Source organism: Trichoplusia ni, chromosome 16 (assembly GCF_003590095.1).
Source record: "Trichoplusia ni isolate ovarian cell line Hi5 chromosome 16, tn1, whole genome shotgun sequence".
NCBI lineage: Eukaryota > Metazoa > Arthropoda > Insecta > Lepidoptera > Noctuidae > Trichoplusia > Trichoplusia ni.
In genome coordinates, this window is record NC_039493.1 from 320,760 (window position 1) to 335,872 (window position 15,113).

Here is a 15,113-nt window from a genome sequence, read left to right on the forward strand (position 1 = left end):
ATCTATTACCAATGAGCACGTTTTGCTTTGACCAGTCACGATATACAAGACTACACCTACAAATTAATTTAGCGCGTAGCGCGTCTATCTTAATGCTAGTAATCTGCGCACTGATGAGGGTTACGCCTTTGCTAATATTTAATAATTTACTAGTAGATCATTGTGTAAGTATGTAATGTACTGCACTATATTGAGGTGTATGTAAATAAATAGGTGACCGACCAGGAGAAATCCCGTAAACGTGGCTTGTTGATACCTACAAGTCACTTGCCACGCGGTTACAACTGCGTGTCACGTGCTGCTACAATCTATTTGCCGCTATTTCCAGCTTATTCACTGTCACGTCATGGCTATTTGACATTGACCGCAGTATCATGGCTGTGCGTCTATTGATCTCCCTAATTAAATTTGCATTATAAGACGGGATAAAGATACGAGATCGAGTGAAATAAGCAAGAACGAGCGGCTAAATAGGAAAGAATGAAAAGACGAATTGAAAAATAGAATATTTTATATGAAATTACTTTATTGAACATGTAAAATCCGTATTGACATGAGGAATGCTAATTCTCATTTACAAAATAACACAAATGTAAAATTTGAGAGACAAATCACATCGAAAACCTACCTATTAACTAACTAAAAATACAACATACACATCAATTTCCTAAGTGGGATCTTAGCTTAACGTTTGGTACCATTATCAGCATTGAAATTTACAATGAGAAGAGGTAGGTTTAATTAACAATAAGCCGCCACATACGTTCATGAAATAGTCTCTAATTTTACATGTTGGTAATAGTTTGACCAAAACTCTTATGTCCAAAATGAATGCACACAACTTATCAATACACAGTAAATTAAAAATATGGTATATTTAATCCGAAGCACAGCTTCAAAGAAAATATGTTATACAGCAAATCAGGTAATATTGCAGACATACTAGTTTTGATGAAACCAGTTGAGGTACACATCTTAAGTGAGCATCCAGTAGTCACAGCGAACTTAACGAGGGAGGGCTAACTGTACAATTCCCCGGTGTATACATGCTAACACTTAAACATTATTTTTTTTTGAGGCTTAGAAACCTAGACCCTAGCCAGCGGCAGAACTTTCCAAACTCTGCAATGCTCTTAAACTTCTATCATTACTATTAATACTACAAACATAAGTAGTAGATAAACCACACACAGAAACAATTAACAAATTTCATGTGTAGACCAAAATTGTTACAATTCATCAGAAATACGAGCCAAAAATTAGTAAATTCAACTCAGTAAAATATCCATAAAAAAATGTGAAATGTCATACAGACTTTGGAAAGTCAGTCCCATTTTACTTTGTAATAAATTAAGTCCAAGTAAATTATTCAATATGAACAGTAATGTCTTATAGGTTGGGAGATCATTCGCTTTCTTCCTCCTCTTCCTCGCCTTCCTCATCTTCTGACTCTTCCTTCTTTTTCTTGGATTTCTAAAAACATAAGTTTAATCAATATTTGCAAAGTCAATAAACACACCTATAGGAAAAAGGTCATAAATATTATCATATTTAGTATCCATATTGCAGGCGAGATACTTACAGCGGGTGCCGCTTTCTTGCCCTTCTTCCCTCGCTTCTGTGCCTTCTTGCCGCCACCCTCGCCACCACCTCCGTTGGCGTTGTATGACTCTAGATCTTTAGCATACTGCTCCTTAGCTTTGGCGGCTTTCTCTTCCCATTCCTAAACAAATTTGAAAGGAAAATATAAGCACAAATACATTATGGACAAAGACAATGCATATGGTGACGAAATAGTGTAAGTACGTACAGTCTTGTCCTTCATCGACTTCCAGATCTCGCCTCCCTTCTTAGCAATGTCGGTGACTTTCATGCCGGGATTCTCGGACTTGATCTGTTCTCTAGCACTGTTCAGCCACAGCATATAAGCTGACATAGGACGCTTGGGCTTGTCCGTCATTTTAACTTTTTTCCTGCAAAGAAACAAAGACATTTTTAGTGAAATAACGAGAAAATTCATGGCAACAGGTTATGCGAGCCATGCTTTGAGGATACGAAAAGGTAGCTAGCCTTCGCACTGCATATATGGCACAGTAGGGCGGCGTTTTGGCGGGAAACACGTTTACGCATTATACACACAAAAATTACGTATATCAGTATTGATTAAACAAAAACCTAGATCAATACTACAATAATTGCCATTTAAAACCATAATACCATGTATCTTTCAACAAAAATAGTTATCTCCCCATATAACGAGTTCACTGTCCTAGGCTTGGGTCGAAAGAGCCATTTTGTTTTCACGGATTGTGTTGAAAATACGCAATAACTAAAGATGACCTAATTACCAAATAATCCGATCACTATTTAACTAAAACTTGTGGAAGAACTGTTTCGGTAGTCCAATAGTAAAGATCAGAGAAATTAATTATTGAAATAAGGCGTCCTTCCCATACCCACGCGTACTAAGGAAAGTACGACGATGCCTATAGCCATGTTTGAATGCGAATTCCAACGTGGAATGAAAATTATTTTACTTAATCCGGCCGTAAGAAACACGAATACACTTATTAAAACACTTAACTTTGATTAGAAAAATAATTCTGCTTACCTGATGGCAAAAATTTTGAAATTATTTTTGAACTGGTGCACAACCAAACTCCAAACTATAGACGTAGAGAACCAGAAGAAAATGTATGGAGCTCGAAGCAAATGTTCCCAGAGCAAGCTAGCTTGGGGTCGACTCGCGTCGGTACAAAAGCGACATCTATGTCGATGCTGATTGGCTCGCAGATACAATGCTACCAACTGCACTGCTAACACAAAGCATCGTGTACTACGTATATCCGTGACGTATCGATTGCTGAGTTCATATAAATTTGAACCTTAACACCATGGGTTACGTAATATTTTTGTATTATTCTATCGAGCTAGAACATTTGCTTCATAAAATTATTTCGTCGAATTTAAAGGGAAATACGTATAGAAATCGGTAGATTTTTGCATTTTAGGATCCTAGACCCTACAAAGAATATTTAATACTAGTACAAATAATATACTTCCAAAAGAAGTATATCAAAAAATGACCCAGTCCACTCAACACAAGACTCCTATCGAAATTAACTCGCGCCCTATTTTAAATGCCGCCAACGTTAATTTCGAAAACGTAAAAAGCGCGGTAAACGTTAGCGGGAAAGGGACGCCAATAAAACATAGCGCTTGAATGGCAGACGCGTTTGTTTACGATTTGATATTTCGTGGGAACCTGAGAAATAGTTTTTATTTCCAAGATATAAGGGTGTGGTATCCTTAGTTCTTAAGGTCATATACCTAAAATACATTCTTGAATACGATGGTAATGAATGACAGATCATTGAAGTTGGAGTTATGACGACGACTAAACTCAGAAAATGACTTCCAAACCGTGATTTGGTGCCTATTTTAATAGCTTTTATAAATCAATTTATTATTATTATAATAAATGTATGATCGGAAACATTCGCACTTGTTAGATACTTTAATATTTATGGAAATTATTCAATATTATATGGATTAAATATATAGAATCGGTTTAAGTATTTGGAAAAAATATAATGGCACGAGCGGTCCCAAGAAGAGGTTTTCAACTTCTTCACTAATCACTTGGGACTCCCACGTGAAGAAGTTGAAAACCTTTTCTGAAGATGTTCTTATGACTAGCTAACCTAGATATAATATATTATATTATACTTAGCTAGGTACGTAGGTACCTGTATATTTAAATTTAAGATTAGGTTTCTTGGAAAGTACCTAATTGATAGTTGACCATTATTTCTATTTTTCGACGTTATTTTTTCATGACTTCAGTTCAATTCAACTGTCATGAGTTACTTCTTCTGGATTTTTATGTAATGTTAGAACTTCGTTGTCTTTTTCCTACATAGGTGGCTATTTACTTACTTATTCATCATCGTATGCTAGAGGTATACACGATACGCACGAAAGTAAACTGAATAATTATGTAGTGGGTAAGTATTATTTCCCTTATTAGGGAATCTGATATGTGAGTAGGTAGTAGGAGTTTAGCAAGCATTCAAATGAATGTCTGTGGCAAATGCTTATCCTGGGACCTAGAAGCTAGGTTTACGAGGATCAACGCAGTGTCTCACATAGAAACGTGATTGACCTACCTACCTATTATGATATGGGTTGGCACCTATCTACTCATTTTTCCACTTTTAATAAAACATAATTGTATCTACGAATTTACGTTTATGATAGGTACCTACTTACTTTGTATACTTGCAAAAAAAATAGAGTGGAGGAACTTATTAGGTAGGTAAGTAAATAAATGCGATGTAGCTAATTTAGCTATGATAAAGTACCTATGACTTCAGAGTAGCATTTGAAAACTAAGGAGACCAATAAATCCATCCCGCTGATTCCTGCTCTACAATTTTGTTGCTCTACATTAAAGCACCTTACCTTAGTAGGCCACAAGTAATCTATCTTGAAAAAAAAAATCACCACGCTGTGTTAAAATTAATTATTATTAATTTATTAAAATTATTAAAATATTAATATGAAGTCATTAATTTTAGGTTGTTGTGTGTCCCGGGCACGAGTGATCACCACTCTCGGGGTTCGCCGTTTCTTGACGGGTTGTTGACCGCAGCGACTACAATCATCTAAGCACCGGTGACAAGGCAAATTTCCTTAACCAATCTGTTTTGTACCTAGCCTATAATTTTGTATACTTACTTACTTACTTACGACATCTATTCATGTATTCATATCCTAAGCTAGTTAAGGACATTTTCATATTTTCAATACTTTCCTTTAATTTTTTTAAAACAGATACTTTTCTACGAACTATATATTAACTTTAATTAAAATTTTATGACATTCAGAAAGGTAATAAGTTACTGGAAGGTATTGCGCATTAGGTATCCGGCATAGCTATAATTATAAGTTATAGCTAAATAGCCGGCATTTTGTCCACTTAGCATATTGCATTTCTAGGTTAGCGGCTTCTCCTTACTTAGGTATTTGGAAACTACTCGGAATCATGTTTCTATAGGTGTCCTCTTGGTCATCTTTCGTTACCGACTTCGCAATAGTAATTGATTTTTATCAAGTAAATAACACGGAAGGACGGAAATAAAACATGGCCTCTCTGTAACTTGCACCTTAGTTTTCGATGCGGATCAGGTTTTACTGGTTTTGTGTCGACACGCGACGCTAAGTTGTTTGACGCGCGACTCCATGCTCCGTCCTTTATCCCACCATAAACAGAATATTAAGTTTTATGTATAAAGCTTTACACCTTTGCAGACTTTACTTACTTATAATAACGATGCAAATAATAGGTCTACATTTAGCATTTCTTGCGATACCATTTTGTAGGGGACCGTGCTTGTAAAGTATTATCGTGCATCAAAGAATTCAACGTTCCCCTATTAATAGATAGGCATGACATGAGAACATTTTTTTAGATCCTTGCATCGTTCTCACGAAGAAACGACCGTTGCAAGGTCCTTATAATTCCAATTCCTTCTTTGTCCGTAGACATAATAGACTTTATTACATTAATGGATAGGGTCGGTAATCTTGGGCGGGTTGGTATTACCGTTATCAGTATCGTGATAAACAAAAATAAAATAACAACGCTCGCGTTCGATAAACTTGGTGTGCAACGCTACCGTCCGAGCGTATGATTTAATTCTAATCATTTTGAGGTGATTGTCGAACTCACTTTATCAATTTATTACCTAAATGAGAAATAAACAAATTAGTAGTCGTCTCCTTCATGAGAATGGTCTTTATACATAGGTATATTATTAACATAAGCTTGCTACGAATTCCAGACGAAGTTTCGATGAACAAAATAAATTGCAAGCTGGTAGATAATTTAAGTTATATTATTGTTACAAAATATGGTCCTCATTGTACCCTAACCTACCGCAAAGCGGCTCTTCCTAGGAACAACCCTGCGTACAAAAGGTTCGGTATAAAAAACGGGCGGCAGGGACGCCTCGTTGTTTCGGCGCACACTCGGTACATTGGAAGGGCGCATTTTTGTTACTTTTTGTATGCGTCGCTAAGGGGACTCGGCGAGGTACCTACTAAAATCGATAAATTACTTGTTAGCAGTAACGGTTTAAACGTTGTTAGGTTTACTGAGAAGTTGATGCTTTAGTTTTTTTTATTCATAACTTTTTTATAGTTATGTCTTGAGAGTTAAGACGTTTTTTTTTAGTATGGCGGGGAACTCCTTATGGACATCTTCAACCTCCTTGTAAAAGTGGGTTGTGTCCCGACTCTTACTGACCAAAAACCTAAACCGTCGTGCTACGTTATCTGAGTTTTGGTAACGGTGCATGGCAATGCGTTGTAATTCATCATGCAATGCGAGTTTGAGCCTGACTAGAATTTTTTTTACGAATTGAAAAACACCTTTTAGTGAATGTACTTGATAAATCTAAATTATCTTTATACTTTCTTTATACACACTATTTTTTGTATATTATGTGATTAAAGATTGGTCGGGCAATATTGAAAATGTTTAAAGACCAATCTGTGGGGCGTGCAGCGTGGGTTCGATCCAAGCTTGGCTTTAGTTTCGGATAGATCAATATTTAATTAAGGGCAGTGGTATTTAACATATCATGTTACGGTATGAATTTCGTAAATGACTAATGAATACTTAACTACTTACACTTTTCAGTTCTGTATAATGAAAGCTACCCTAACAGTGAGTTATTTTATTAGATCATTTAAATGCCAAACATTAAGGATCACGAAGTAAAACTGCTTTAGTCATTAACTATATAGGAACGAAAATCAAACAAAATATAAAAAATATAATCTTATATTGTAATACAGTAACATTACATCTAAACTGGGGCTTCCAATGTTCATCAAATAGAACACAATACAAATGGAGAAACAATTACAATGATCTTAGGAATTATATTTACAGTTAAGTGTCCATCAAGGATTCAATCATACCTAAATACATAATACCTACACAATTATTTGCATAAAACAGCACAATGGGAATATAATACAATAATAATATCACATAACCTTATTTTCCAACGCACGGAAACCGACAAAAGGCGGGAAAAGTGACATACGCACAACAAATCTGCGCTAAATGGCAATGGAAACAGTAGAAGTTATATAAGTGTTATAATTCCAGAGCAAAAAGAAATCATTTATATTTTACAAACTAAATACAGTAAATACCTAACTAAAAATCGGACGAGCATTACGTTGTAAGTTTAATTATATCAGTCATTGTTTCAAAATGAATGAATAACAACAAAACATGACATCGTTTTATGAGATTTAAGAACCATTCATTTTCCAAAGACCAAAATGAAATTAATAATAAGAAAAAAGTAACGATATTTATTCCCTATGTTTGTTTACAAAACAAAGATGGCTTTAACAATTAATACTACAGCTAAGGTTATTTGTGTCTTGCATTTAGTCGCTTCCACTCCCGCTATCATCTCCGGAACCCCCTGAAGATGCTTCCGCTTCTGACGAAGAACTCTTAGCTTTTTCTTTCTTTGATTCCTTAGTCTGAAAGTAAAAACTTGTATTAGTACTTTGCTTAAATACTGAGGAAAGTCCTTCAAAGTTTATATACTCCTTATGGTGCCATCAAATTCTTTTATAAAGATTTCCATTTGAATTCCGAATAAAGGCTTCTATCAATTAATAAACATTAGAGCTTTCGATATAGTGGAATAAGAAGCAATCATTGTTAACTTATCCTTACAGTTGTCGATTCTGGAGTTAAAATAAATAAAATTCCAGTGCATCAAAGATAAATCATGTTGTATTATTTAGCAGTGTGGAATAATTACGCGGTATTGTGTGTGGTTGATAAAAATCTACATTTACTATTAAGATCACTTGTGCGTGACCACTACAGCATGCAGCAGCAGCGTTTGCAGAGTCATGAATGAGTTAGGTTTGTTTATTACCTCTTTTTAATTGAATGAGGATTATGAAACACGGATTAGCACATACCAGACTTATTTTTAGTTTAGAACTTCACGAGTCATTAAGAATTCATGTTCCAAATAGCTTAAGCAGAAATCATTTCAGTTTTTTTTTCAATAAATTACCGGCCTCAGCTTCTGACTCATACTAACTTTGTAAAGAGGGAAATAGAGACAAATACGACATTTCAGAACCTAACTAGCAAAATATCGTTTTTGCCTTTCCGTTAGCTTTCCTAGCCTTTCTGTGGTAACATTACCTATAGCTTGAAATAATAGAGACTGCACAAGTCCTCTACAATAATTCCACTTACATCTTTGCCGTCCTTCTTCTTCTTGTCCTTCTTATCGTTATCAGAGTCCGAGGAGCTGTCATCATCTTCAATATACTCCTTGCTGGTGAACTTCCCTCCGGAGCCCGCTCCACTGTTGTTCTTAGCCTTCTTACTGGCCGCTGTAGGCGCCTTACTCTTTTTCTCAGCCGCCTTCTTTTCTTTTTCTGCTTGCTTCTTCTTCTGTTTAAATTCGTCGGCAGCTCCACTGTCTTTGTATTTCTTCATTGCTATATTGTATTCTTCTTTCGATTTTGCAGCCTTTTCTTCCCATTCCTAAGAAATGGTAATGAAAAACTTTATTAAATTTTTTACACATATAAATGAGGTTTATTTTTACATCATTTATCTTTTGATTATAAAATTCAATGTCAGAACAGTCAATTTGGAAATGAAATAAAATGTTTTTTAAGATAAAATATCTAACAAATATAAACCCGAAAGTAAATTGATCTATCTGGCATGCTTGAAATTCAATTATAAAGACAGAAGAAGAAGTGACTGTCTAGAGTCATCTTAAGCACTGTAATTAAAATTTAAGCCTTGTGGTCAACTGATCGCTATCATGATCAGTTTATTACACGCCAGAATAATTCGTTTTTAAAATTGGTACATACAGATTTGTCCTTGAGTTCTCTCCACAGCTCGCCTCCCTTCTTAGCGATCTCCGTGACCTTGATGCCAGGGTTCTCCTCCACGATGCTCTTGCGGTTCTCGTTGAGCCACAGCATGAAGGCGGTCGCCGGACGCTTAGGTGCATTCGCATCTTTCTCTCGCTTCTTAGATTTTTCTTTGCGTTTACGTGGGGCTTCAGACTATAAGGAATAATATTTAAGCATAAAGTTATATTAGTGTAATTAAATTATTTTGGGATGCCATGTATATTGGCTTTGAATTTGTGCTAATTCTCACCTTACCTTTTTGTTGCTATTCGATTTATTTGTTTACTGTCAGTTAGATTCTTTAAAAAAGACTGAAGATTGTTTATAGTATGAAATTTCAAGGACACTTTAGTACGTAAATGCCTTAATCCAGATAGAAGAACTAGAATATAATTAATAATTTAGTATTCAGTGTACACTTACAATAGTGATAGCTTTCTTAGGTTTCTTTTCCTTTTTCTTCTCTTTCTTGCTCTCATCGGATGCCGCTGAAGCGTCAGAGTCCTCGGATGATGATGGATTGGTGTCATATCTGAATACAATAAATATTTTTAGTAGCTAAAAACTCCGTCGGCCAATCGATAAAACAGGCTACTTGCAGCAATACCGAAAACTACGCGAGCGAAGCCCGGAATATCTAATAATATGAAAAAAACCTAGCCGCGACAATGTCTCGCATAGGGTCGCTGCATATACTGAGCATTTCGAATGCTTGTGACGCATATTTTTGTCCTACTTTCCGTCTTTTGTTTTGTAAGTACATTTATTTGTTTTTGCCTTTAGGTGCAGCGCAGATGACAGGCTTTTTGTGCGATCGAGTCTGCGGCGCTCAAAAGGTAGGCGTGGCGCGCGTGTGTGTTACTGCATATAATTGCAGAGGTTCTATTTGCACAGACTAAGTGCGTCACGGATAGTCTGTCGTCTGCACTGCACCATATGCGTCATAACCGCGAATAAATGCAAGAAAGCATTTATTCTTTGTAATATCCAGTAAAGGTATAAGACTAACTCCTCAGCGACATCGCTCTGGTTGGCCTTGTCCGGGTTGAAGTCCTCGTCGGTGCTCTCGTCGTCGTCCGAGTCGGCGGAGTCCCGCTCCTTGGCCTCGGCCTTCACTCGCTCCAGATACGCGTCGGGCTCCTTCTCCGTGTCCGAGTCGCCGAAGTCGTCGTCGTAAAGCGCCTTGTCCTGATACACACAATGACATCAAATTATAAATATACTAAAACATCCGACCCTCTTGTCTTTAGAGAAGTAATATTGTTTATTGGATATAAACAGGCAAAATGCGATAAAATTTGCGTGAGTTATAGTTAGGGTCGGATTTGATATTTTTTTTGACTTCAGCCTACAAAAGATTGTCAAAGTCGAAGTCAAATTCTTTATTTCAATTAGACCAGTAACGCCAAAACTATTTATATGTGAACAATATTAAAAACTAGTGTCAGTCTGTCGGTCAGTCAATAATTGAAGCTACCGCTCGTTCGGAAGGTAAATTTTCATGGAGAAGAACGAGTAAGAAACTCAATATTGTCATATAGTGTTAAGCATGAAAAATTAAATGAGCAAGAGTTTCTAATAAACCTATTTGGTGATTCGGGCCATAGGTGATGCTGTATGACAATTACAAAGTCCGTGGGTTTAAAGAAGGCAAACAAAAAACATAATTATCAAATGGCCGGGTGTACTCAGCCAATAAGGAAATAGGGCCTGGTGACATTGAATTGGTATGTAGACACATGACCCAAACCATTGCAAGTAAATCATATACAAACACATGACCAACTTACATTCTTGCCGGTGTTCTTGACGTGAAGTTTCTTGGAGGTGATGTAGTCGAAGAGCTTGTCGTACTCGCCTTTCTCAATACTGCTGAACGTGTGGATACTGCCCGATTTCAGTTCAATCTCGAAGTCAAAAGACCTGCGCACAATAGTATCAATTAGTTGATGCATATGATTAATGTTATTTTTATTGCACTAGCTAATGCCCGCGAGCCCACCAGCTACGAATCGATGAAAATCTTCGCACATATCATATTTGATAATCCTGGTTATAAACTATCTTGAAACAAGTATCGTTTAAACCCGTTCAGTGGTTTTTGGATAAAGAGGAACAACACATCCATACATAAAAACTTTCGCGTTTATAATATTAGCTGGCAGTTTTACGAAGAAGTGGTTTTTAAAACAAAACTAGAAATGAGGAGTTAGCTTTCTCTGTTTTTGCGACTTTAATAAGACTGACACATTCATCAATAAAAAAACGTAGGATACAGGTTATCACAGAAAAAAAAATCATACTATGCTATAATAATAATTATCAGAATTTTAAAGTATAAAGCCATACTCCAATTAGTGTACTTATAAGTACTAAAACAGTCTAGAAAATTAAACTTTTCCAATAAGGCACTCTTTAGATCAGTTCACTCTTATTAGCCTTGGCATATGTTCTAAATTGATGTATTATAATCGTATACTCACTTAGTAGAAGAGGCGCCTCCTCTCGCAAAGTTAACAGAAGCGATTTCTTCGAAGCGTATATGTACGGGAGGCTTGTGAACGTAAATAAAGCCCTTTTCTAAGGGGTAGAGGTAGCCCGCGGCCGCCTTGTATGAACACGCAATGGCTGGCGTCTTGTGGTGACTGAAAATATAAAAACGCTATAAATTAGATTCAGTATAGAGTTATAAGCTGGAATGACAATGTTTTTAGATTTGTCTGGCAGGTACATTTATCAGCGCGTTAAAACGGCACCTACTAGTGATCAATGCCTTTCGTGTTTTTTTTTTACAAGTAAACTCCGTGCAATTATATGGAAAAAAACTGTTAATAGAAAGTAACAACAATTGCATAGTTAGTTCTAAAGAACAAGGTATGTCAAAATGTCCTCAAAGTTGCGAGACCTAACTCTAAAGAAGGTATATCAAATTATATAATTACCCTAAGAAATCTCCAGGACCCGTGACTCTTCTGTTGATGATGACCTTCATAATTTTGGCGAGGACCTCGTAAGTGGGACCTGACAGCTCCTTTGATATCTTGCCTTCGTATTTCTCCTTTAATTCTTCTCTGTAAAATTCATTAAAATTTGATATTAATCAGACAACTGACAAAGTCACTGTAAGCTTGGTCGAGCTCATTTTGAGTATTTTAAATACAAAAATTCTAAAGCATTGCGAAAAAATATTGTTTGTTAGTACGTGAACGAGAACAACAACAACGCAATACTAAAAAAAGTACTCAATAAAGAAAAGGTAGAAATACTTACTCTGTAAATGGCAATTCAAGACTGGTCTCCTCTTCAATGCCAAACAGCAGCACTAGATAATGGTACCTAGTCTGACCCTGTTTGATGGGCGGGTCGAGCGAGACCACGAAGAACATCTGTCTCGTGTCCTTGTGAGGCAGTAGAAAGAGACGGAGGACCGTCGACATCGGGATCTTGTAGTCGAAAGTCTTACCGTGGAGTTGGAAGAACGTTTGGAACACCTTGATGTCGTAACGACCACTGTGAATGGAAAAATAATATAATTTAGTTTTTTGTAGTGATGCAACACTAAAGGAAAAATGTTTCCAAGCATATCTAATATATCAGATATATTTTGGTTAGTTAATATTTAAATATGAAATTATTAGCAATCTCTTATTCCATACTTGATTTTTTGTGACAACAGTCGAGTTTTAATAGGTGGCTTTAATGGAATGTTGTATCAAAACTAGTGACTAATCAATAAGGTACTTAAAAGAGTACTTCAGTAGCAAGTGTTATGTATTCTCAGAGTTCCATAATTTTCAAATAACAAAAGAATGAGAACCAATTCAACACACTTCAGTTCATCAACATTTGGAAAACAGTAGGAATTTAATGCTTCTGTCGGGAGTTTCACCAACCTTCAAATCACGTATACAAAGATACCCAGACACAGAGCAAGCATTTGTGAATCACACAAGTTCTTGTTCTACGCAGGGATTGGATACGCGATACGTCGCGCACAGTGGGTTTGGCGTAGTAACATGTATCAGTCGACTATCCGTGCAGTCCTAACCTCTATAAAAAATATATATGCTCCAACATACCGCGGCGTAAGACACTGTAGTTCTCTGAAGATGGCAATGGCATCACCGGACACAGATATAACGCTGGCTTTGTTCATGACCTGCTGGTGGAAGGCCTCGACGGCGTCCATGTCTCCTCCCACCTCGCTCGTCGGGATGTGGAAACGCATCTCCATTAGTGAAACTGGCGTGTCGTCGTTCTAAGGGTTTTCAAAATGTAAGAGTGTTAGTGCATGCTAATATTCTACAACTTTGACACAATGCCTCTTGGTCTCTAACTATACAAAACTAGTATTATGACTACTAGACAACTGACAAATATATTTATTTCTGAATAACTACACATTATAGATAAATTTCTCCCAGACAGAATTAATGATCATGCACATCACCCAAACATTTTTCCTGGGGAGAATCAAACCCACAACCTCCGGTATAGCAGTCACAGCCACCAACTTTTAGACTAATAGGTTAGTCAATGAACAGTATTTTTATATTATTCATTTTAGACCAAACTTTCAAAGACCTGTTTCATCAGTTAGCTTTAAAAGGAAAAACTTGCCTGAATGCTACATTGTTTTGTATAACAGTAAGACTATTGTGAATATAATTTAGTATGAGGGCAAAGAGTTTCACACAAAGCAAAAAAAAGGTAGACAGAAAACAATAATTACTTCAATTCATTTAGTAAAATTGGTATAAAACTTGTCTTAACATGTTCAGGTTTACCTAGTTGTGACTTATTATTTGCATGAATCAACATTTCATAACATTTTGTAAGTTTTTCAACTATAATGATATAAAAAGATAAAAAAGCTGGCATTCAAGGCAAATTATTTCAAAACATTTAATATAAAAACACCAATAAAAAAAAGATTAAACATGGCATTTATGTTGTATTGAAAGTAAAGATAATTTCTATGCCTCCTACATTATTTTATTTTGCATTAATTGGAGTGATTGACTAAATAGTTTGAAGGAGAGAATATTTATTCTAGTTACACACAAACCTCTTTAGTTTATTACCTGATGAAATTCCAATGTAACCTCATTCTTGCCGGTGTTGCACTGTGACACATAGTGTAGAGGGATCTCAAAAGCAGTGTTAGATCCTACATTAAAGCTCAACACAGCTCCATTGAACTTTGCTGTGCCCCAGTTCCAACCTTTCAAGGATAGCTCTTTCTCCAACATATCTTTGTGGTAATTTGTTTTAAAGAATTTTGCTACTTTTTCTTGTTCCTGAAATATTTAGTACAGAGACACATTTAGTTTAGGTTTGTTCATAGGATATGTGCATTAGGCATTCATAGAAGTTCTCCAGATTTTGTTTGGAAAAATACTGCAGTAGTGTATACACATGCTTGGAACAGATAACAAAAGAATATTATGCCTATTAGCAGACAGCTGAGATGTTTTGTGTAACCTACAATTTGAAATAGTATGTAAGTAAAATGAACGGTATTTATCTACCCCATCTTTGAAGCCGCCGTATCTGTGTAGGGTCCCGTTCTTCAGGAAAACTCTCAAACCCCAGGATCCTATGAACTTCTGAAAGTTCACTAGTTCAATCTCATTAGCAGGTATCTGTTCCACCTTGCCGGTTTTACTGTTCTTGAATACTATATTCTGGTCTGTCATCTTCAATCTCCCGGGAACCTATAAAATTTATGAATTTTCAAAAGTGTTTCACATAAAAACTACAAACACAGAAATTAATATGAAAGTCATACCATTGCGCCCTTAATTTCCGCCTGCACATCATTGTATTCGAGGAATTCCATTATATTAATTCTTCAGGTGTCTCCCCGCTTCTTAAATTAACGTAATAACAGTCTCAAAGTGTGCTCGGTGTCAGTAAATCCACGCGCTTATTGTTGTATAGAATCAGCGGCATGAACGAACGAATAACGAAACAACAAAATTGACGTGTGGTCTTTGACAGGAAGATGACAAGTTGACCAATTATCACAAAAATTTCCACTTGTCTGGGGAGAATAAAAAAAATCCACTAATCCATCATAGTTGCGTCATATTTATAGTACAAATTATAATGTGTAATTC

At 36.1% G+C, this 15,113-nt stretch overlaps 2 protein-coding genes across 2 annotated transcripts; both read right to left on the minus strand.

Moving 5' to 3' along the window:
- Positions 1-493: 493 nt before the first annotated feature.
- Positions 494-2,721, minus strand: LOC113501702 (high mobility group protein D-like). Its single transcript, XM_026882904.1, has 4 exons — positions 2,612-2,721; positions 1,811-1,973; positions 1,583-1,723; positions 494-1,473 (listed from the first exon to the last, which is right to left on the minus strand). The coding sequence occupies exons 2-4, from the start codon at positions 1,958-1,960 to the stop codon at positions 1,405-1,407; spliced, it is 360 nt and encodes a 119-aa protein (XP_026738705.1). The 5' UTR covers positions 1,961-1,973; positions 2,612-2,721; the 3' UTR covers positions 494-1,404.
- Positions 2,722-6,834: 4,113 nt separating this feature from the next.
- On the minus strand, positions 6,835-14,990 carry LOC113501845 (FACT complex subunit Ssrp1). The gene is made up of 13 exons (XM_026883136.1): positions 14,783-14,990; positions 14,523-14,708; positions 14,076-14,291; positions 13,071-13,249; positions 12,262-12,501; positions 11,934-12,062; positions 11,475-11,636; positions 10,782-10,914; positions 10,001-10,179; positions 9,415-9,523; positions 8,947-9,144; positions 8,312-8,605; positions 6,835-7,572 (listed from the first exon to the last, which is right to left on the minus strand). Exons 1-13 carry the CDS (start codon positions 14,831-14,833, stop codon positions 7,474-7,476), a joined length of 2,175 nt encoding a protein of 724 aa, XP_026738937.1. The 5' UTR covers positions 14,834-14,990; the 3' UTR covers positions 6,835-7,473.
- Between the last annotated feature and the right edge of the window lie 123 nt (positions 14,991-15,113).

Coding starts and splice junctions, on each gene's coding strand:
- LOC113501845 (XM_026883136.1), bottom strand. CDS start 14,833: ATGGAATTCCTCGAATACAATGATGTGCAGGCGGAAATTAAGGGCGCA. Junction 12,502..13,070: donor CTACAGTGTCTTACGCCGCG/GTATGTTGGAGC, acceptor TTCCATTCACAG/TGGTCGTTACGACATCAAGG. Junction 9,524..10,000: donor CAGAGCGATGTCGCTGAGGA/GTTAGTCTTATA, acceptor TATTGTATTCAG/ATATGACACCAATCCATCAT.
- LOC113501702 (XM_026882904.1), bottom strand. CDS start 1,960: ATGACGGACAAGCCCAAGCGTCCTATGTCAGCTTATATGCTGTGGCTG. Junction 1,724..1,810: donor AGTCGATGAAGGACAAGACT/GTACGTACTTAC, acceptor AAATTTGTTTAG/GAATGGGAAGAGAAAGCCGC. Junction 1,474..1,582: donor GCAAGAAAGCGGCACCCGCT/GTAAGTATCTCG, acceptor TTATGTTTTTAG/AAATCCAAGAAAAAGAAGGA.